At 38.0% G+C, this 24629-nt stretch overlaps 1 protein-coding gene across 1 annotated transcript in view; it reads left to right on the top strand.

Moving 5' to 3' along the window:
• Positions 1-24629, top strand: part of BICC1 (BicC family RNA binding protein 1) — an 87208-nt gene that overhangs the window by 41411 nt on the left and 21168 nt on the right. The window contains exon 3 of the mRNA XM_062496454.1: positions 2630-2699. Coding sequence (XP_062352438.1) covers positions 2630-2699 — 70 coding nt within the window. The remainder of the gene's footprint in view (positions 1-2629; positions 2700-24629) is intronic.

The following is a 24629-nucleotide window of genomic DNA, read 5'->3' as shown; positions in this document are numbered from 1 at the left end:
TTTGTTAATTTTGAGAAGAAGCATGAGTTAATTTACTTGGGGATTAAACCTTGCTGCCAGATATGCCTGATCCCTGGGGTCAGTTGATCCCTCGAGGTGAGGAGAGCATTGATTAGTACTCACTTTGTCACTTACTGAAACTGGAAATAAGCAAAAGTTGTGCAGAGGTGCTGTTCTGCAGAGATCATGAACTCTGAGTCATCCCTAGGCTGAATTGCCTCTAAGTGTTATGTAACTCGAGTATTTATACAATTGGAACACATGTATTATAGCTGGAGTATTTGTGAGTTCTCTTTTTGTTCATGTGAAAGCAGAACCCCTGTTCTCAGGGTATGTGGCATAACACTGAGTTTTCACTGATAAAGCATCACCACTGCAACATGCATTTGAGGTTGTCATGGAATAAGTCCAATTTTTTCCAGGAAAAAAATAAAATCTTGGCACTAAAAACTGCTTGGGTTTGAATGATAAAGCTGAAACAAAAAGTTGATGCAGCAGTGATCTACATGGTCTTCAATATCATCTTTACTTTCAAGTTCAACTGCTGTAACAAAAACTCAGTTCCAAGTTTTCCAGAGCTTTGTGACACTGCTGTTATAATAAATGCAATTCATAAATAGTACCTTAAATACAGTGATAGTTTGAGAAGGAAGCAGTGTTTAATTTCAAGTGTTCTTATGAAAGCCCTGATTTATTGCAATGTTGCAATCTGGAGTTGAAAGCCAGCACAGACTGAGCATTTTGATACTTCAGTAAATGTACTTCATTTAAATGCACCCTGATTTTTTTTTTAACCTGTCTAGGACAGAAGATAAACTTGTCTTTGTAGTGATCAAACTGAGTTGTCTTCTTTTGGTCTAATGTGGCAATTTTTAGCATTGCAAAGAGCTTAAGGATTGTAGATGGCCAACTCAGTGGCTGGCAGTCAGGCTGCTTTTCCTTTGAAGATCTCATATGCATCTTTCTCATATGTCCCCAGAATTCACAGCTGTGAAGTTGTGGGCTTTCATTTTATTTTAGTTTAATGTAAGAAATTGTGAGGATTTAATTTCTGTAAGACAGAAGTCTCCAACCTTTATAGGGAGGGTAAATGACTGATGGGATGTATCACTTGCCTTGAATGACATGCATTCTTCTTCTGTCTCCTCTCTTGTGGTTCCTTTCATGTTGGATCTTCTATAACTCAGTCCTGCACCATTCTTTGTTTTAGCATCTCCCTTTTCCTTTTAGCTAGTGCCTTCCAATTTTCTGTGTATTTCACTGCCTGCTGCACAATTTAAAAGTCCTGGCCCAAAGCCTTTTATCAGAGTCAAGTGAATTCTTTGAAATAGCTTTTTTCACATCTGGATTGAAAAATGGTGAAAAGTATATGTATGTTGCTGGTAGAATTTCACCCTCCTGGAAATGTTTTATTTCAGCTGTAACTTATTATCCAATAGTGCTGAAACCAAAAAGACAGTATAATGAAGTCTGGCTGATGCTTTCAGTTTTTCCACATGGCATACTAATCTGGAAGTTGTTGTGGTGTCCTTGGGTTTTGGATGTAGAAGATGAGAATTAGGAACTGTTAGAGAAATCTGCCTTAATTCTGAATTTTACTGTTGTGGAAAATTTGCTGGTATCATAACTGTTTTCTTAATGCATTAGTTTTCTTCCTGGAAGTGGCTTTGCTAATCATTTTGATATTTTAATTGTTTTCATTCCATCTTAAGTGTGATGAGAGGTATGAACTCATCGTGCTTGTTGATAAGATCTTGATATAAAAGAAGTCCTTTCTCTCAGTAGACATACCCAGCATTTCTAGGAGCTGTATTTCCGTTCACATATCTAAAGTCTTTGGTGTCAAGCACTTCCTTCTCCTGTTTTACAACTAAATGGCTTGGTGAAGCACTGTAGCTCTGTGCCAGGATGAAATTTCAGTATAATATGCCTGTAATAGGGCTGATGGAATTTTTACTGGGCCAAAGGCAGCAAGAGAATGAGAGTTGACACTGAGCTAAATGACTGTATGGTTTTCCCAGTTTGGGAGTGTGTGCATGGTTTTTCCCTGTTGGCTGGTTGGAGATGTACAGGTAGGTTTGCACACTGTGTCATAATAAATAAATGCTGTCAAATGTCTGCTGTCTGCTAAACTGAGAAGTAAACATTCTGCAGTCTGGATAAGTTTATCATGAAGAGCTGCTTTTGGGTAAAGGTGAGGCAAACAAATATATCTTGGCTTATGGAGACTGAAAAAGACTCAATTTAAATTTGATAGGCTTTACTTAAAAACCATTTTAAGGTAACTGAAGAAATACTTGTGTTGAATTGTAAAGGTTTGAAATTCCCTCTGAGATGGATGTAGAGCCTCCTGTAGCTATTAGTGATCATTTGAACTGAACTTCATGGAAGCTGTTGAGCATCTTGGGGTTGAATCTGGGAATTCTTTTGAATGATCAGATCTCAGCTACACTTAAGACAGAAGTTCTCAAGAAAACCAGAGAAGCAGTTAATGGCTTGTGCTATTTAGAAGTAATAATAAACAACAGTTTTAAGAATGGTCAACACTGTATTTTCAGACAATGAACTTATGTTTTTGCAGGAGAAAAACAAAAACTTATTTTTTTGAAAATGCTTTCTGTTTTAATAGATTATGGAAGAAACAAATACACAGATTGCTTGGCCATCAAAGCTGAAGATTGGAGCAAAATCGAAAAAAGGTATTTTATTTTGTTCTTGTTATGGGGTTGGATTTGTTTTTAGCATAGTAAAACCACAGAATAAAGAATTAGATTTTTAGAGTCACCCATCGATACTGGTTATCTAAAGTATTTTCATTGCAGTCTGCTGATGCTTAGAGTAATTTTTTGTTGAAGTTATCTTGGCTTTATATTCTATGCACAAACCCATTTTATGGAGCTTGCAGTTCTGTGAGTATTTTATTAAATCAATATTGTTGTACTGTTGTATTAAGCATGTGTGCCTTGTGCTGTCTGATTCTGTATCTAATCAGAGCAGTTTCTTTATTTTACAGCAGCCAAAGTCAGTGTTTCTGGTAACATTTGAGATGAGTGGGTGTTTTGTGGGGTTTTTTGTTTGTTTCTGTAGAGTACAAAGATGTGTTGGCCAATCCCAGCAGAACAGTAAATATTCATTGTGTCCCTCTTAGGGACAGCCTGCATGGTTTTTTTGTTCTCTAAGAAACCTAAGTGGATGTCTTTCTTAGGAATGGCCAGTATTAGGTTTTAAATTATTTTGGAAGTCCAGCCTATTAGTGTGAACTAAGTCTGGAGCATCTCTCTTTGAAATAAACCTTCTTGTTCTGTTCTTAAGGACAGATAGCTGTGACTGATTGAAAGCAACAAGTAATTTCTCTTCTGCATAAAAAAAAAATAAATTTGGAGTGATTTTTAACATTTCATGCATTTCTGTCCAGGTTGATACATATTTAAAAACCGAGAAAGTAAACTTCAGATAATTTCTGTCTTTGTTATATATAAAATATATAGGTGGAGATGTGGGCTAGCCTTAGTGAATGAATAAGATCTCTTGGGAAGAAAAATTATATTTTTAGAAAGAAAGGTGCAGGATTAATAAAATTTTTATGGTTTAAAGTGAGATTGTCTCTGAGGTACTTTACCACATGGTATTAAAGTCCAAATTGATTTCATTTTTTCTTTTCCCCATTGCACGGGAAAAGAATCTCACTTAAAAGGGGGAATTGGGGAAGGAATTAAGACTGGGAAAAACACAGGTGTTATGTATGTAGGCTTTAGTATGTAGAACTAACATTTATAGTAATGCAAGAGTGACAAGGTCTCTGTGCAAACCTGGGGAGTTCTGTGTACCCTCTCCTTGGGGTGCTGTGAATTGATGCACACCTAATGCTCCTCAGGAAGTTGAGGCACAGGAGTTTGTTTTTCTTCTGAGGACAGAAAGGAAGAAATAAAGTGGTGCCTGTAACTTTTTCCCCTGATTTAAATGGGCTTAATTCTGAATATGAAAAACATGAATGAAAGGCCAACACAAGAGGGGTAAGAGAGGTGGTTTGTTTGGTTTATTGGTACTTGGAGATGCAGCTTTAAATTAATTTAACCTCTTTATTAGTGATCTCAAGTGGAAGATAATATGGTGAAGCTCTATCAGTACATGGAATGAATTTGAGTACCATGGGAAATAAAACAGCTAAGAGTTATGAGCTGATTAAAACTAAAAATTGAGGCAAGGGAACACATATTACAGCTGGGTATACTGAAAGTATCTGCAGTGGGAATGATTATCCTGGAAAGTCTTCATGCCAAAAGAAACTTTAGATAGTGAGATAGCGATGGGATGTAAATGAGACATTTTAGGAATATGCTATGCTCTTTTAAAAAGTGTTTCAAATGCCTGTGGATTTCAGGGTGCCTCCAGAGTTAAAACTTGTTCTCCCTGGCCAGCTCTGGTGTGCTAAGTTGTGTGTATATATACACACAAGGTAGTAAATTACATCATGTGTACAAAGAACCCCTTAACCCTGAGGTTCCTATTTCTTACGAAATAAAATGTAGTTTATGTGTTCTGTTTCCACTTAATACTAATTGTTTGCGATTCTGTAACTTTCCATTTGCAGCTATGGCAGCTGTTTATCTAGGGGTAAATATTCAAAGTGTTTAGCATACTCTTTGCTTCACTCAATGACATTTTGTGATTGAGAGTCTGCAGCTATTAAGTGGCCAGCTCTCAGGGGACTTGAACTCAGAACATGCTATCTCTGCCTGCCTCCTTGGCTGGGACTGAGTGCCTGAGCCATGGCGTGGGGGAGCAGCAGCTGTGCATGGACTGGGCTTCACCCCAGCCCCGTGCTGCACCCAGTCATCATCAACACACATCAGATTTTTTGGTATAGTTTTGCAATATACTTTGCATGTTGTTTCAGCAGCTTCACGTCCTGTGTGTTGTGGCCTTAGGTCGTTCACAGCTTTCCTCCCAGTATAGGGGAAAGCAGTCATTAGGAGAACATTGCTTTTCTTTCTGTGATATTGGTCACTCTGTCATGAAGCACTTAGGGCTTAAGGGTGTCATTCTTCTCACTGCTCTTGACAGTTTTAGTTAGACTCCACTGATAATAAATCAGTAAGGACAGACCATGCTTTGTTCTGAACTGAAACATAAAGGTATTGAAATTTACAGCCAAGGTGTGCGTAGTAAGATTCAGCAAGATTAAGATTAAGAAGATTAAGTTCTATACAAGATCCAGAATCCTTTTGTGATCTTTTTGAAAAAAATGTGCTATAATAAAGCCGAAGAACCAAGAGTAGATGACTTGTGAACTTCTGTATAATTTCTCTTCTGTTATATGGATTACAGCTTTTAAATTGATGAGTCCAAAGTGCCATATTTTAAATATCATAATGCTAATTCATTAACTTACACTTGATAAATATTTTCTGATGGGGTTTTTGAATTGCAAAAGGCTGTCTGAATTTAGCATAAGCAGATTTCAAACATTTGCTAATTAAAATTTATTATTTATTACTTAATATGAGTTTTCTAAAGCACCTCATCACAAAGCTAAATTTATAAAAACCAAAAAACTATTATCAACTCTCAACAGTTTCATAAGGGAAAAACAGGAATTTCCTGGTTTTAACAAATACCAGATGCTGTAGTCTTATTCTAGTGATGAGGAGGGTTAAAGTATTTTTAAATAAATGTTTAGAAAACACACAAACAGGTGTAAATCGTCCACAGCATCTTTAGAGCAATCCATTTGTTCAGGTTGTCAGAGATTCCCATAACATTAAGCATTTAGGGAGGGAAGTGAATGATTTAAAGCACTTCATGACTGATTCCATCTTTAATGAAAGAATTGGCACTGGCATGGTTTGTTCTGCTTTGCAGTGGTGCTGTAGAGCTCAGGGTGTACCAAAGCCTCATGTTCTGAGGTCTGAGATCTTCTGTAGTCTGGTGAGTTAAAAACCAAATTGAGAGACAATAACTTTTGCTCTTAACATGCTTCTTCTTTCTGTTGTAGTTTCTGTTCCTTCAGAATGCTGTTAATTGTCTTTTTAAAGATTTATTCAGTGATATGAAAGTGTGAGTAGATTGGAAAGTGCTTGTGGAACTACAGCATCTGACCATTTAGGATTTGGCAAACAGGCATAAGCTAATGGGATTTTCCCTCTCCCTTTCTGAAATACTACCCTGTCTTGTTCTTGTTTCCAGCCCTTTCTGCTGTGCTGTCATTGGTGCTCACATGGGGGCTTAAAACTAGTCATAAATAATTTTTACTTTTGGAGTGGGGCAGTTCTTGTTCACTTGCTAGGTGTCTGAACCCTAACTATATATGCTCATGTGTTTCCCCCATCTGTTTGTATGATCAGGAATGCTTAATGGAAGCAGGTGAATGTCAAGTTATCCACCAGCAGTGCTTGTGGATGGGTATTGAAGGTGTTCTGTAGGGAATGGGTATATGGGAGTTCAGATTTCACCTATATTCCTTACTCCTTTTTTATTTCTAAAATCTCCCTGCCCATACCCCTGTGTATTCCAACAGCCATAAGGAGGTTATGGGACATGTGTGTGCTCAGAATGCAGCTTGAAATAGCTTTTGGGGAGCAGCCACCATAAGAATCCCTTCAGCTCTTGGAAACTTAGTGGCTCTAAGCAAAAAGATGAACAGAGAATTGCAGCAGAGAATATTTTGACAAGTTAAAAAAGGAAGTAAGAGGAAATTCAAGATAATTTGAACTTACAGAGCAGGTAGAACTCAGGGGTCTCTTCCACCATTCATTTTTAAAAATTACTTCTCTTGCTCTTTTTTCTTCTTCTTCTTACTCCCTTATTTTCATTCCTTTTCTATTTTCTTAAGTCTCCAGGTCTTTTTTAATCTGTATCATATCTTGAAGTTACTGATCTATTTATTTTCTTTCTCTTGAGCTATTGTTATTTTATTTTACCTCTTCTCTTATTTGCAGTTTCTGGCTTTGTGGCTTCTTGCTTTGCTTTCTGTTTTTCTGGTTTTTTTTCTTTTTTTTTTTTTTTTCTTATTATAACTGATGCATTTTAAGTTCATCAATAAAACCTAGTCCACGTTTTGTTTGTGCTTTTAAAATTTGATTTTACTTTTTACTAATTTTTTCATCTTTTTTAATAAATTTTAAAATTTAAACTAGTTTCTGTTATCAAAGCATTTCCTACATGCTGTTTTTCACTAGCATATCTCCACACAAGTACAGAGCATATCAAATTCATATCTGAGGACAAGAGCAAGAAACATGGTGGTACTGAAGGCACTGGAAGGAAGGCAGCAGTAACTAGCATTGGGCACTGCTGGCATTCATTGCCTGGCAATTTGGTTTTACACTTCTTCATTCAACTTTGCCTTTTGTGAATTATCTTGCAAGCCAAGTGCAACTGTTTCCTTCTTTAGCTCCTAAGCTGTGAACTTAATGTGCACCATGAAGTTAATAACTGTAATACCACACTTGAGGCAAATAGCCACAGAGAGACTTTAGCCAAATTAGTAAAACCTCACTCTTGTTTATTGGAATGTTGTTTAGATACAAGGAAACTACTCTGCCTGTTTCAGGAGGTGGTGTGATAAAAGCTAGAGCCTCCTCTTTTGTTAAAACAAATGTCACTGCATAGTGGACTCAAGGCCAAATTTGTGAGTTACTGCCTTAGATATCTAGAGTAAGCTAAAATGTTTGTCATTTCAGACCTTTAAATCAATTTGCATGGTTTCCCAGTACTGTGATAGAAGCTGAAGTTTATATTTTCAGATGAAACAGGGAGGGAGAGAGAAAGAACTGCAGTGTCAGGCTGTGCAGCCTTAGGAAAGTGTGCAAATAAAATGCCAGGTTATTGCTTCTTTTGCCATAGGCTTTCTGATAAATCTTAAATCTATTTTTAGGCTTTTTAGATAATTTATTTTTCTTTCCAAAAATACCTAATTTTCTCAATTTGATTTGTCAATACAATCTTTTTTTTTTTTAAAGGAGTGTGAACTGCTTTTAAAGCTAAACCTCTAGCAGTAAAATATCCCAGGAGTGGTTAATACATGAGTAGTTCAGAGTTGTGCCTGCCAGCTCAGTGTCCCATGTGTGAGCACTTCATCATTTACACACGTGTTCCATGGAGGGATTACATCACTGCTCAAAACACAAGTGTGTCATAAGTTATGCAGTGCTGCTCTTGATACTGCAACTGAGCTGAATCCCACATTTGTACAAAGGAGAGACTGTCATGCAGGAATTCCACACTGCAAAAACACTGCAAAAAACCCACTTGAGATTAATGGATGCGAGTAGGACTTTGTCAGTGCTTCTGTATTTTATTATTGTGTATCAGTGTTAATGGAAGAGTTAATAACCCTGCACAGCATCATTATCTAGGAGTCTTGTGAACATCACTGTAACCTCTTGTAGCGTGTCTGGAAGTCTCTAGAGTTTCCTTCCCCCTAGGAAACATATAGCCAACCAAAAACCACAACCCCAAAAACTCCACCAAACCAAAATACCCCTAAGCAAAGCAAAGGGCTCAATGAGGCAGATGTTGAGAAACTTTGAGTAGAGGGAAAAGTACTTGTGTGGTATCAAGTGGGTTTGGACCCTTGCTTCAGGAGATTCTCATTGCATTGATGATATTTTGTAGTAAATGCAAAGTTTAGTGGAATTAGTAGAATTCTCTGCTTTCAGTTATCGCTGGGATTGCTGAAATACTCAAAGGATTTTGTTTTATGCCACTAAATTTACATTGCATACTTAGTCTTTTTCTACATACCAGGTGGCTTGGGTTTCTTCAGATGCTGGCATGTCTGCAAAGTGCAGTTATGTAACCTGAAATTTCCCCAAGAAATTAGCCAAGTCCTAGTTCAATCAAAAAAGCATAAAAACAACTAAAAAATGCCCAAGAGTTTAGGCTATTTGCTTCTTTGTCTTATGTAACTCCTGAGCAGACAATGCTGTGCTCTATGTGCTTGTGTGCATATCTGTACTGAAGGAGTGGTGAAGAACTGAAAAAGTGGAACAGGGAAATGGTGGAGTTGCCATCCTTGGAAGTGTTCAAAAAACACCAAGCAGTTGTGGCACTTACTGCTATGGTTTTATTGGCAAGGTGGTGTTCAAAGGTTGGACTTCATGATCTGGGAGGTCTTTTCCAACCTTAAAGATCCTGTGGTTCTATATAGAATAATGACTGTTAGGATCACCTTATTTTTCAGGTCTTTGGTGTTTTCATTTAAGTCTTTACATTCATGTTACTCCTTAATATAGTTACAGCCATAACAGGGGTTTTAGTGGTTTCCTTAAATTACTTCCTTTTTCTGGGCCAAAGAGACATTATTTAATTTTTTTCCTTTTTCACATGGTGTGTGTATGTGTGTGTATATATATATATACACACAAGTATAAAATGCCTGATTTTAACTTGGTTAAAAAGCTTTGTGGAACTAGCTGTGTTGTGGAAAAATTGCAGAAATTAAAGATTGTGTATTTCAGAGATGGTTTAAGTTGCATGAAAATGTTTTCTTACAGAAGCTACTTTTCTTAGTTCCAGTTCATTTGTTCTTAATTCTTTCAATATATAAGTGAGTCCTGCTACTTTTCTAAAGGCTGCCCATGTAAATTGTGGGATAAAAGTACTCATGTTAATAGGATTATAAGCCATCCTATAACTTCATTCATTTCTAAAATTATAATCTCTTCATTTGTATAACCTCTAAAACTGCATTAAAATGTTGTGAATAATAGGAAACAGAACTTCATATGCAGGAATTGCTTGTCTGCCTGCCACTACTTATCTGAGTTGCTGATTTATCAATCTTAAGTGAAAACACTCTTTATTGTGAATTACTGCAGAAGGAGTTGCTATTTTGTGTTCCTGCAAATGCAGCAAGGCACTGAGTTTTATTTTGCATCTAAGTCTTAAATGCTGAATCAGCCCCACCTGGGAAGGTCACACAGCATCCCAGCACTACCAAGTGTTTCAGACCTGTTAATGAACCAAGGACTCTAACAGTGGCTTTTCATTGTTTGGGTCAACTCCTGCTCTTGACCTACTTTCATATATTTGTGTGCTGTTTGTAGTTACAATAAATGTGGCTTCTGCTGTTCTCACAAAAAAAAAAAAAAAAAAAAAAAAAAACAAACAAGAAACACCCACAAGATAACAACAACAAAAAAACTCAAAAACCAAAACACAACCAAACCAGATTGACTGAATGCAGGATATAATCAACTGATTTTCCTACCTTAAATTCAGTGCTATGAATAGCCACTTAATTGGTTTAGAGCCTTAAGCTCCAATTAAAAAAAAAAAGGGGTTGGGGGAATTAATCAGGCCCTTGGAGACCTGCAGTGATGTGTGGAGTTTTTCTGACATACTTGAGCTTCTTACCCTCTAAGATGCTTTTGAAAATTGTGCCGACTGGAAGACTGTACCCTAATATGTATGGAGTGATGACTCTTCCTGTTCCACGCTCTTTAGCTAGGAATGAAGGGATGTAGAGTGATGCAGAGAGGAGAGCAACTAAACCTCTGAAGTGGCTGGATGCTTAAGCACTTACAAACAGAGGTAACTTTTGTATTGGTCCATGGTCAAGGTTTAATTTGTGGTCTCGGCACTGATTTCAGTGTGCACAGCAATGGAAGTTTTGGCTCAGCTTGCCCAAAGTCATCCCGCAGTCATTCTTACAGAGAAAGTAATGTACTTGATCCCAGCTGGAACTCTGCTAGCCACTCAAGGCTGCTGCTGCTCTGAGGTTTAGGTCCTTACAGAGCTGTTGGGTGCCTTTGCTTGCTCGTGTTGATCCCCACCCCTAAAGACAGGGAAATAGTCCCCAGTCCCTAAGTGATGCAGTGAGGTGAGGGAGGTGGTGCTTTGATGGCTGCTCTGGGCACCTGCTCCCTTGGGAGAGGAGCTTTTCACCTGGTTACCCAGCAGGTAACAGAGAGGTGCTGCAAGATGTGCTTTGGAATTCACTCCATGAGTCTTTCCCAGCTGTAAATGGAAAGGGAATCCCAGTGCACTGATTTGAGACACCTTCATGTAATAGCATTAGGCTCAATGGTTTTTGATCATCAGACCCCAGGACAGCCTTATTCCATATGCTGTCAATAATCATAAAGGTGCAATCACTTGTGCCTTTTCCAAGACTGGCAACTACTTCTGCTAGAAACAAAATCAGGGGAGACATGATTGTTGTCACAGCTGGCAAACAGTACAATTGTGGTCTTCTCTCTCTCTCCCCTGCCTTGCTGCGTGCTTCCTGCCTGTCCCCTGCCTCCATAGCTCCCTGCTAGGCAGCTCAGCCCTGCAGCCTGGCATGCCCTGGTGCCAGTCCCACTGATGCAGGGGGCATTCAGGGCCACTTTTGTCAGCAGAATTTTTGCTAAGGCTGTTTAGTTTTGGTTCCCGAGGTATAAAGTTGTGGGTCTGACTTTATACCAGTTCCATAAAGGCTTTCTCAAAAATTTTGGCATTTAAATCCCTTCTACTTGTTGGTGCCCATGACAACAGAATCACTGGTTTGGGTATTCTGTGTCAGCTCTCTGTGTGCAGCAAAATTCCTTTGCAGCTCTTATTTTATTCGACCTCACTAAAAACAGGAAAAAAGATTCACCCTGTTATGCAATTGACCACAGCTAAGAACTGTGTATATAAGTTGATTTATTTTTTAAAAAAATAAGCTCATATCTTAAAAGTAGATGAATTGCATATATGATTCTGCAATGGAATTGAAAGTTGCTCATGCTGGGAGATAAAGGGTGCTCTGCAATGTTTCTTGAGAATGCTGGCAGTATTTGGGGAGGAGGGAGGGTTTCTTATCTATGCAGTTGCTTCATAAAATAAAATTTCAGTCAGGTCTGGTACATGGTCTGGCAAATTACAAGTTTTTTCTGCTCCTTAGAATGGCATTAAACTTATTCTTGTGCTTGACCTTGTTGCAACAAAATTAATGCTATTTGTTTTACTCTAGTGCCTTTTCCTTTAGAGAAGGGATCCTCTTGAGTATTTTTCATCAGAGAAGATGAACTCTCGGTATTAAGTGTCCATAATACATTTTTGTTCTTTTATCACCATGTACTTTTTCCTGTGTTTGGTTGGAGAAGTGTTAAAAAAGGGCAAGTGTCATGTTTCATCTTTAAGTGTGACATATTCCTGCTTCCATGTGTTTCAGTCCTAATGGTTGAGAAGGCATAAAGGGTTGTTGTGAAGTTCTTGCTGCCAAAATAATGCATTACTGTATGCAAATATCTGACACTAATATGAATAACTGAGGGTGCTAATTTCAACACACCAATTATGCATTAAGCATTGTTCAGTGAGTGGCAATGATATGTCAGGTTAGTAAACAGGATTTGAACTCTGGTTTTGAATTGGAACAAAAAATGGCTTAGGCAGAGGAGGCCAGAACCCTCCAGCTCTCAAAAGCATAGAGAAACAAAGGTGCATGATGTAAATCTACTTTAGAGTCTTGTCACAGTTTGGAGGGGGGGGGGGCGGGGAAGTATGCCCTAGAATATTGCTAGGGAGGACACTACATTTTTATACTTTGAAGCAATTATACCTAATGTGTGATATTCTGTAGCTGACCAAAAAAACCCAAAAAAAAAAAAAAACAAACAAAAAAACCCAACAAAACAGTCCTTCCAGTTTCTTGATCCAGTGTTTTTGTAAATGCCTTCCCCAAAGAGGCTTTCCTGGGGACTGTAGCACTTGCAGGTGGGGCTGGCTGCTGCATTCCCCACTCCAACCCTGAGCAAGTCCTGTAAACCTTCTGGAATTACAGTGTACATGAGTATCATCGTCTCCTTGCAAATTTGATGTATTACTAGTATTTTTCTCATATTTTTGTGTGCTTTGATTTCAATAATTCTTTATACTGTGCATTCTAAATATAGACCGTGTCAGTGCCGAAGACCAAGTGCAAACTTGGAAAAACATCATTAATAGAAATTCTAGTCTCTTTAATTACTTCCTCTGGAAACTGTAATTTGAATCATGATTTTTCTGAAGTAGCAGTAGGAGGTAAGATCTGAAAAATAGCTGTAATACAGTTTTCAGAATTTTAAACTTTTCATCTGTACAAACTTAACCTTGTATAAAATTATACTGGTCACTTAACTCCTTGATTATTTGGCAAGACTAATATTGTCTGTAAAGCAGGTAAAATATAAAGAGAACATAATTCTGGGTAACTGGTGTTCTGGTGACTCTTTTGGTCCAGATTTTTAATGTTTAAAATAAATGGTGTTTTTATGGCAAATGCTTGTTGAGCACTCTGGTAGTTTTGGTTTTGGAATTGGTTTCATTTAGCTGGGAGGCCAAAACCATCTGGCAATGCTCACCAACCACGGCCAGTCTCAGAGGGCTGCTGGCAGCATGTATTAACTCTGTGAAAGGGAAAGAAAAATGAGCTCTTGTTAATGGGAGCAAAGCTGTGGGAAAGGACAAAGTTGGGAATGAAGTAGAATGAGGAGAGACATGGAGAGGAAATGAGAAGCTGGTGAGGAGACTGAAGCCTGTTGGAAAGAGGTAGGTGGGATGGCAGGAAACATGAGGTTAGAGTGGGAGTCTTAAAGAAATGAGGGTTTTGAAAGAATAGAATAATAAAGAGTTGGTGACAAAGATGGTATAAAGATAATGGGAAAACAGATGAGAGGTGCAAAGGAGGAAGATGGTGAAAATGCATATTCCAAAAAGTGGAGGGGAGGATTGCAGCCTTGTGTTCATAGGTGCCTGGCATGAATTTCCAATACTTATCTTGTCTTGGCAAGTAGATCAGACACAATTCGGAGGTTCTTATTTAATGAATATCCTAGAGACAAGCTGGTAAAAGCTGCTGTATTGATGTGTACTTTCATTACTGTCCTAGACCAGTGATTCATTGTCTGACGTGTCACTATTCCCATCTGATGTCTTTTTGCAGCTTCCATAAAGAAGCAGTTTTGATGCCTGCAATTTAAATTTGTTAAACATTTACCAGATGTCTTGTCTTGCATCAAAACATATGGATGACTTAAAATACCAGGAATGCAAAATATGAATTTCTAGTCCATAGGAGCTGAGGATATTGGCAATTTCTACTAAAAAAAAAAAAAAATAAATCATAAAACAGAATTAGAATGTGTGCAAGTAAACCAAGATGGCAATAAAAAGGATTAATTTTGGGTGCAGCTTTCATCCAGCTGATTGGATTTGTGTCCGGTGCAATGTCAAATAATGTAAACCTGGTTTTGCAGTGCTGGAGGAAATTAGTAGCCAAGAAATTAAGCTGTGAAAATACTGGGCTTCAGGAAAGTGCAAGATGCTTTGTGGAATTGGTTTAAAATCTCTAATGCCAAATAGCTCACACTGAGATTTCCAGCAGTAAATTTGTAGCTATACATGTGCAAAATGCATTCCTGTGTAAAGTTCCCCTCTGCTGTTCCTACTGCTCTGAGTGCAGTGAGCAGTAAAGCTCATGTTCAGCTCTCCTGCCTCCGGGTGGAGGGTTACAAAGGTGAATTAAATTACTCATAGATGCACATTTGATCACATCAAAAAAATTTGAATTGTCAGATTGAACATGTGCTCTCTGTGAGGGGAAGAAATACTGAAGGTGGCTATTTGAGTATACAGTTGTTTTTATTTCCTTCTTGTGGATTTGCTTACTGAAGGATGGTGCAAGAAGGAAGCTGTTTAGGAATGTCATGACTATGTACACAGGTGCATTTGGGAGGGGAGCAGATTTTGGATTCCATAAGTAAAGATGGAGTTAGTTCCAGAGTGATGGGGTTGGTAAAAAAAATAAACCAAAAGAAACTAGTATAGAGAAGGTCATTTTTAGCATGAATTATTGGTAGAATGCTAGACAAAGATAAGAAAGCTATGACAAAATAGGTTATGCTTTTAATTAGCTGACTCATTACATTGGAAATTGCTTCTTAGCAGTGTAAGCAATATATCAGCCCAAAAGAAGAAATTGTCAAGAAGTTAGAGACTTGGCCTTTAACTCTTTTTTTTTTTCCTTGTCTTCTTAACATACATTAGCAGACACAGATATTTTTTGCATATTTTCTGCTTCATCTTGTGTTATTTTTGCAACTAAAACTTTGTCCTCAGTCACTGCCAGCAGCAGCTGAAAATCAACAGCTGGTAACTTAGACCTGAGTGCCTTAACTGCAGTTTCTAAACCTATGTCTGCAAGTGGTGCCCTTTGGTGTTCTGTTGTCATCTGCTGGCAGGGAAAAGATATGAGCAAGAGCTGTGAGGAGAGGTGGTGCTCACTACTTCCTGATAATGATATGAATTTTTTGTCTTGATAACTTATTCAGTTGCCAGGGCCTTAATCATCCTAATGGTGTGGAGGTTTATGTTTATATATTTATATATTTATATATTTATATATTTATATATTTATATATTTATATATTTATATATTTATATATTTTTATATTTATATATTTATATCTTTATTTATTAATAGGCAGCCTAAAGGTTCTCCAGAGAGAGTGAGATGTGTGAGGTTATAGCTGCTAACTAAAATATTGACATAAACCTATGCCCAACATTGGCATTCAGGCCTTAGGCTGGCATGGTGAAGTATGTGTCATGTTTTGTGGTTTCTCTCCAGCAGTTCTCTGGTTTTTAAGTCTAGTGTTTGCTGGTAATTTCTGAAGTAACTGTCATGCCTGGTATAATACACAAATGTTTACAAAACTCCTTTGTTTTAATGCTAATTGAAATTTACCCAAGTAAAATCAGTTGATGATCAATTTTTTTTTTTTTTTTTTTTTTGCTGTACTTGTAAGCTAGAATTTGATTTTGCTGCAGTTAAAGAGACTTGTCTTCTCTCACAAGTATTTAGACAACTAAACTGTGAGAACAGTTCTCAGCTGACTTACATTGTTCGTCCACGGCTGTCGTTCTACATTTTCCTGGTTCAAATTGGTGGGACATGAAATATTAGTAGGAGATGGCTAGAAAGGGGCTGTAATTATTTTTTTCTTTAGAGAAACAGTTACTGGAAAACTAACACAAGGATTTTTAATTTTTTTTTTCTAACTGTGGATATAGAGCTTGAAACAACAATGATTTTTCTTTGATTTTTCTCAGCATTTCAAATGAAACAGCAGTGCCACCATTTTTCTGAGTGGACATATTCTCTCTGGAGTCCCAGACTTCCTATGCCTCACTATCTTCTACCCTAGTTTATTTAAATAACTTACCAAGAGTCACAATGTTTTCATATTTTGCTATGTGAAACGTGTGCATGTAGATGAATTATCCAGTTTTACTTTGGCCAGTGGCTGCTCGCTTCAGGGTGAGATGTAAAGGTGGAAAAATTTTGCTGTTTTCTGTGTTTGTGATGTTTGGCTTGTGAATGTTTTGAGGGAAAAAGTCTTTTTAGTTCAAATACTTATCCAAGTAGTCATTCTAGGCACTCGGTGTTAAGCCCCTAATTAACCTAGAGAGCAGCTGAAGGACTTCTTACCTCAGTGCAACTTCATAAATGTCAATAATTTCTTTAATGTGTTGCTGAGTCAATCAGTCTGTAATTGACTTGGAGGTTTAGAGTGAGTCTCTTGCTAACATTGTGTTTATTGTTTGGAGTGCCAGATTAATTACAGCATGTATTGTAGTTGCTGTATTATGACCTCCATCTGCTTTTAATTAACTTTCTCTGTAAATGAGAAACTGTCAGTGCATACTGTTTCTTATACTCTGAAGAAAAATTCCCCCAAACCCCACAATTGTGTACTTTAAAAATTAAAGAACTGTTGTGTTTAGATCACAAGTTTGTTTATTTCTTTTGTTTCTGGCGCAGCTGACTCAAGCATATGTGAGTCCTCCCTGTTTTGCAATAAGTAAATGGACAGAAAGACCATCGCAGGCCGTCTGAAACTCAGAGTTCATGTTGGTTCTCTCTGATCCGAGCAGTTAAACACGCACAAATCCACGGCATCCCTTGTGCCAGCAGCTGGCAGCAAATCCCTCATTTGCTGGAGTCGCTCACCCTCTGCCACTTCAGAAAACAGCCCCAGCCATCAATTCCGCGCGCTTCGCGTGCGGGGAAGGCGACGGGCGCGAGGGCTCTTGAACAAAGTCACATTTGCTTGAGCCTTTCATGTCGCTTGTGCTCGGCTTGCCCCTCTTTCTGTGCTCGGAGGGGTTCGTGCCTGCAGCCACCAGAGCTTCAAGTCATGGATTTGTACAGAGCAAGATAAAATGCTCGCAATGGTGCGCGTTTTAAGGAAACTCTAGGTAGCAAAGGAGCCGGCAGGTGGGCGTTGGACTTTAACTGCACTTGCACAAGAATGATTTGAACTTGCTGTAAGAGTGGGAAGATTTTGGGCTTTTCTTTTTTTTGATCGGGGCTTGCCGTGTTTTCTGTGAAGAACAGTGATTTACTTACACTTGGCCAGACAAGGGAGGGGTAGAATACAAACACAGTTGCAATATGAAGGGAATTATCAAGAGGCTTAACATCTAGTGAGTGTGCTTGGCAGTAACTGTAGTAAAACTGAAATTTCAAGCCCTGGAATGTAGTAATAAAAACTTATTGCCGTAATTAAATTATCTGAGAGTACAAATTCGTCACGATCTTTCAGCAAAAACTGGAATTAGTTGATGTATTAGTTCGGGCTTTTCGGGGCTTTTAGCAAGCAGATACCTCGCTATGTGTTCCTCCACTGCATTTGCATGTGAACTGGAGACAGTGTTTCACTCTGATGCCCATCTTTCTATTTAAACTCAAGTTTTAGGACAAAAAGTGCAATTTATCAGAGTGACTGCTGAAATTCACATTGCAGAGATGCTCAATAGGTGATGAATTTCCCAGAGGTGAGTTTTGCTCTTAGTGTAGTAATGGGGAGAGACAGGTGGACAGAAGCGATGCAGAGAAAATTCATCTGAGGACAGCTCAGGAATGGTTTCTTGATTTGAAAGGCAACCCTGGACATCTTTCACATATTTGGTGTTTTTGTGTCTCAGTCTATCACAAAGAAATTACCCTTGCAGAGGAGCAGTGTGGGCAGTGTTTCCTTGCTCTGAGCCCCTCCCTGAAAAGAAAAGCAGAAATTAAGTTGCTGTTCTTCAGGAGATTAAGGTTCTCTTCCCAAATCAGCTTCCAACTGCCTGTTATACTGGTGAAAATAATTTAATATCTGTGAATAAGAATAACCTTTTAATGTAAGATCTACAGCTCTTAAAGTGCTACATACATATTGTCATGCTAAAAGCTAAGAAATGTTTGATTATTACATGATTAAAATGTGATTTGGTATTCACATAACAAACTGTTGGTATAAAAGCATCTAGAAGGTTTTAGTATTCAGAACCAATTGTCACCATATGGATAATGCCTTTGTTGATTAGGTGCATCCCGAGAGGGTTTAGAAGGAAGATGGAGACACTGCTTTCCTTATTTCTCTATTTGCCTTTTTCTTTGTGGAGATTACAGCTTGCACAGTTGTGGTACATGGAAAATTACATTGCCATGCTGGCTGGAAAAAAATGTGTACCTTGTGGTTCTAAAAAGAAAAATTGTCATGTCCAGTCAATGGCAGAAACTTGTTGATAACATAGCAATTTTTGAGTCAAAATTCATACATTTACTATTATCATAACTTTAAAATATGTACTGATCTTACAAATTTCAAGCCCGAGATGGAGAGATGGGTGTGTGTTAATGATTTAACACAATAAGAAAATGACTTCTTACAGGTTTAAAAAATAGTTCATGAACTTTTTCTTATTTAGTGTCTATCTGTTGTAAGCAATGAAATTAGTGTCTGGTACATGGGAAGAAAAACTAGGTAGTTAGTGTTCTGCTTGTACTGGAGTTCTTTTTTTTGCAAGAGCCTACTAAGCCCTTGAATCCGTTTTCCTGTGGACTCTAAGACTGGATTTTTACTGGGTTATCATAATTTTCATCTAATTCATGTAGCTGTTGCTTCTTGAATAGCTCTCAAGAAGACAGTTTAGGTGTTTCTTTATTGGACTTGGCATTTTTCTCTTTGTTTAGAAAAAAAACCAGAGCAAACAAAAAAAAGTCACATGTTCACCATGTTAATCAGGAATACAGTTGAAATAACCTCTAAAAATATAATAATCTGGAAAAGGAAAACTTTCCTGGGGAAAATTCATTTCACAGAGTGCAATACTAAAGCAGGGAAGGCAAAGTATTTGTAACGGTGATCAAAAACATTTGATGAGCTCCCTTTGGCTTTAGTCACCCGATGTCTGATGTCCTTCTGGGAGGCAGTTTTTATCTTTCCCATAACATTTCATTCCATCCTGATTCCCAGAAGGACAGGTCTGTTTGTCCTGCTCATTCAGGCCTATATTAATCTTTGCTGCAGACTAACTGCATCCTTCTGGTCCAGCCACAGGATTCATCCTGGGGTGGCTGTGTCCAAAGCAGCTCACACAGTGGAGTGCAGTCAGTCAGAGCAATCAGACATTAAAAGGTGCAGCAGAAGCCAGGGATTGGATGTGGGAGCACTGTAAGGAAGGCTGAGCCTGAGGCGTGAATTTGAGCTCACAAGTCAGATGATGTTTTTTATTTAGAAAAATGCAGTCACAAGGACTTTTTTGAGAATGTGTGTGTGAGAAACTAAAATTATCTCATGACTTTGTGTATCAGAATTGCAGCCCTGAGTGTGAGTCTGCATGCAGTGAAGGTACAGCGGTGTTATTTCTGACAGAAATGTTGTGGCCATTTTCTAGGTTCTCTATTAATCTGATCTTTTTTCTTCTCTGTATTTCTTATTTTCTTACCCAGACATTGTGATTCTGTGTTTGTGCTTTGAGATACAATGGCAACAGACATTAAAGTCACGAACTATGAATGTGTTGGGTCCGCTTTGACAAAAATAAGCCATAACAGACTTTGTGTCCTGCTGAGATTGCCTTGCTTTGGGTGGCTGCTTGGGCTACAGGCTGAAGAGCAGCTGCCCAAGAGGCAGCAGAAGGGCTGCATGGCGTGTGCCTTTTTGTGGCTGACTGTATTTGCAAAATGTCCCTAATGGCTCTTTTTAGGAGTAAAATAAGGAATTTAAGCTAGTCATGGTGGTAACTGAAGTTGTGTAACTGAAATGGAGTGTCTTGGTGATTACAATTAATTCATTCTCATTTCTTCTTTTCAGGTTTTCTTCTCCACCTTGGCCTTCCCCTTCTCCCTTGAAATCTGGTCACTTTTTTGTTTAAATTGCCATATGATCTGTTACCTCTTCCTTGTCTTCCCTCTTTGCTTATGCTTTAAGAGAAGTCTTTTCAGCTTCATTTCCTCTGTCAGTGGTCCGAAATCCAGTCATCAATAGTTTATTTCTCCAAACGTTATGTTGTACAGGTAATCTATTTTTTTAAAGCTTATCCAATGTTTCTGGCTAATTTTCACTTAATTCTGGGCATTCTAAACATGAATTTTCAGTGTTCTGCTGGGATGTTTTAAAGATGCTAGGAGATCCAAATGTGGGATTCAGCTATGGTTCATGTACCACCGCATCTCATTTTTTTTAATTTGTGAGGCTACTTCAAACAGATGTTTCACCCCAAGAGCCATTTTAAGCAGCCTGTTGCAGATATTGATCTTTTCTTTTGAGCTACACTGAAATCTTTGAGAAACAAGATTCTTTTCTCTGCTCTACCAGACGCTGCACTGCTTTTCTTCTGGTTTCTGTGTCTGTAAGGTCTGTGAGTTACTCAGTCTCTGCTTCATGAATATCTGTGTATGTCTGCCTGTGTATGTAATGTGTTATAAGTGTATTTTACTATAAATGGTGGGGAGAAGTGAGGAGGGGATTGATTGCTGGCTGCACATCATGCAGTTGTTACAGGGCAGGGTTGAAAAGCAGTGCTCTGGTAGTTAATGCTCCTCTGGTGACTGCATGGCAGAACCCAAAATGTAACAGGAGGGAAGGGCTGCATGTAAACTGCCTTCCCTGGAGGGAATAGTGTGCAGGAACAGTGCAACAAGTGTTTGCTTTTTCTCAGCTTCCTTCTTGAGCTGAGCAAAAATTCTCCTAAAGATGGTTTGGAGTTAGGTGCTGGTAGTGGGGAAAGTTAAGAGTGAAAAGGTGTTGAGAAGACAGAGTCTTTCAAATGTGTGTGCACATATAAGCAGTGGCTCTAGCTCTTCCCAGGGACATTTCATAATCAGATGCTTGTCCACAACAAATAGATCCCCCAGGATGCCCAGAGCCTCAGGATAAGTCTCCTCTGAAGACACTAGTAATTGCTTACAGCCCATGTTGAGTTTTATGATCTTCTGGGTAGGCTTTTGATCATGCCCAAGTTAGTTGAGTGAAATCTTGTTCAGAGAAAATGATGCTGCAGTCTAATTGCAGCTAAAAACAAGAATAAAAGACAGGCCCTAAATGAAAAAAAAAAAAAAAAAAGCATATTGTTATTGAGTGATACCTCTGGGAATACTCAGGAGTCTGCAGTAGGAAATGGCTCATTGCTTTCTGCCTTAATACATGAGTAGCTTTTTCCTTCTGTGGTTTAGACACTAGGAGGAGAAGCCAGTGCCCTGAGTTGTATTGGAGAGAAAGAATTCTTTTAAGCTGGTAAGCCTACAGCACCAAGTGCCCAAGCAACAAATTTACTTTATTATTCAATCGAGCTCCTTTGCAGGTGCCCTTACTCCTGAGCATTTGCTCCATGCTTTTAGCCTTAATATTGCTTTTCCATGGCAATAGTTTGAGCCTATTTCGAGTCTCTCTTGGCTATTACTATCATCTACTTTGGTGAGGGAATATCCACAGTATTTCCTGATTTATTTATGAGCATTAAATAAATTGTTTCAATTTAATTATCCTTTTTTCCATATTAATAGGAAGCCTTACTTGACCTTTTTGCTTAATTCACTTGTTTTATAGGTCTGTTTCTTCATCTTGTAGGGTGATCAATGTATTTGGCCTTTCAGATGAGAAGATACCAACTTCTATGTGTGAATTTTTTGGGTTATTTTTTTTTTTTCTTTTTAACTTCTCACATAACTTAGTGTGTTTTTGTTGGTACTTTTGGGACAGACACTGTCATAACTTATCCCATAAAAATGCTGGGTCTCTTTTGTCTTTTTGTTTGAATGGCTCAAGTTCTGTAATACTCTCAGGCTATTCAGATCTTAATCAGCCACTTGTTAAGAATCACTGCCATCTGCCCTGGTGTTGCCCAGTTGTCTGGCTATTTTTAGAGTAGTGGTATTTTGGTATTTGTGTTACTTAACTCAAGGCTGTTCATCCTGTAAACAAGCTGGATGCATAGCTGTGAAGAGCTGCCCTGGACATTAAATGTAACACTTGAATTTCAGGAGAGGCTTACACAGTTAAATAGCTTCATTATTTGAAATATTTCTTGCCTGGCAGAAGTTGGTGCAGATGCATTTGCACTGGCACAAGCGTACTTTTTTGCTTGGAGGAATTTTACTTTTACTGAAGTGTCACACACAATAGTAGCAATAAAGCTGGAGGCTTGCTGGTATAGCTGTGGACAAAGACTGGGGAGGTGAAACTCTGCCAAAGTGTTGAGTGAGGAATTTGAGGATAGGAGCAATAAAAGATCACTTGAAGGCAGAAGTCTGGCAAAATGAAGACTGTTGAGAAAAATTTCCAGCAGTGTCTGTTGTGTAACTTCAGCTATGTAAATATCCCTCTGTTCTTTGGGGGGCGGGAAGCCTGTTAAAATTAATTTTTTTCTTTTCCATTCCTAGAGAAAAACATACTGCCTCTCAAAACTGATGAAAAAGAGGGATTACTGTAGAATTGCATTTTTAATAGTTTGAAAGACACTAATCATATTGTTTGTTATGAGTTAAAACATTTTCCAGGGTCTGATACTATGCTTCACATGAAGTGTTGAAGCCTTATATGCTTCTAGAACACAGACCTCTTCTGAAGCCTTTGTTCTGTGTTTGCAAATAGTTTGCAAAGCTTTGGTGTCTCATATCTTTATTTATGGTAGGCACCTGCTCTTTGTTCTCTCTCTCTCTCTCTAGTTTTATATGGAGTATGCCTCCAGCTATATTGAGGAGCTTAAAAAAAAAAAGTTTGGGTTTGTTTTTTTTTTTTGTTTTTTTGGTTTTTTTCCCAGTAAAAATAGATATCAAACCCTGTGTTCCTTAGGGTTGAGGAATGACTTAGCATCACCTGGACAGAAGTGACATTGTCATGGCCCCAGCCAGGGGAGTTGGTTGGCTGTGGATCAGTGGGAATAATGACTGGAGTGCTGGTTTGTGCTTATCTGTGCTGTCAGTAGCAGACTGTGCAGATTCATGCACCGTGCTTGTTACTACTTTGTGCCTGACCATCCTTTTTACATTTCTGAGAGTGCCATGTCTATTTCTGGGGACTTTGGCAGTGCACTGCTGGCATCATACCTGTAGGTATATTCAAATAGGGCTTTATCCAACCAAGATTATTTTTCTTGGTGCCTAAGACATGGTAGGATTTTTTTTTGTAAATGAAATGTAACTTAATCCATGGAATCAGCTGCAAAGCAAACAAGCTACTTGATTCCACAGCTACATTAAGAAATTTTATTTAATTTCTTTAATTTTCTTTAGTTTCTGTAATACACAGAAAATCAGGTTATTATGATTGAATTCTGAATTTGATCTCTAATTTCTTAATTGATTCCTGAAATTATCTGTTTGTTGATTGTTATTTGGGAACCTGTGAGTTTTGCTTTTTCCTGCAGATCATACATAGTTTCAATGCGCTTTCAACTCATGCAAGGCCAATTCAAACACTTTGAAATCTTTTAGTTACAACTAACTCTTTTTAGACAAAAGGATATTGTATTTAAATAGTGTTTAACTGAATGAAAGATTAAACAACTCTCCAAGAAGTAATTTCTTTTGTTTACACTGACCTGCTTCATATCCATTTCAAACCACTGTATTCTTGAAAAGAAGTCAAGTAAGAAGAGGGTACTTAAGACCAATTTTGAAAGATTTGGTAGTATATTTCAGAATTGTCACTGGCATCAGTGGGTTCTTTTTTGCTTTGTGGGTTCTTCTTTGTTTGCTTTTTTTTAAAACTAAGCAGTTGAGTTTTTTTTCACCTTACAAGAACAAACAATTGTACAAGTAGAGGATGTTTGGCTGAAGCTGTCAGTATCAATAGAAAGGTGTTCAACTGAGATGAGAAATGGAAAAAATAGGTATTCTAAACTGTATTTTCACTCATGAGTAAGCAAATAATATTTTAGAATTATAGTAATCTCCTTTGGTACTAAAAGGATGCAGGGCTTGATTTCAGGTAATTTTCCTACATATAATCAAATGTGTATTTAAATGTAATGTTTGCAAACGTGAAAATCAGCTCCACTGTGGTGATGGTCTGGGCTTGTGTTTTTCCTGGTTGCATCTGAAGAGCACTTGGAGCACACACAGTGTGCTAGAATCTGCTTCTGGGAATTTCTGACTGCAACATCCACTTCAAATATCATTCACAGCTTAAATGCATTAGAACCATATGGCTTCCTGTCAACTTAGAAAAGAAAATTTGCCCTAAAGACTACTTTGTTGGGTTTTTGTTTGACTCTGCTCCATTGTGAAAGGCTGAAGTAGCAGATTTTTGAAGCTTCTGTAGGTTCTCTGTGCGTACCATGTTTTTGTGACTATGGCTTTTTCATTTTAAAAAAGAGAATATATCTGTTTCTCAGCACTCAAAATG

This window comes from Cinclus cinclus, chromosome 7 (genome assembly GCF_963662255.1).
Source record: "Cinclus cinclus chromosome 7, bCinCin1.1, whole genome shotgun sequence".
Classification (NCBI taxonomy): domain Eukaryota; kingdom Metazoa; phylum Chordata; class Aves; order Passeriformes; family Cinclidae; genus Cinclus; species Cinclus cinclus.
The sequence above is the reverse complement of the archived record's forward strand: the minus strand, read 5'-3'. Positions and strand labels throughout refer to the sequence as shown.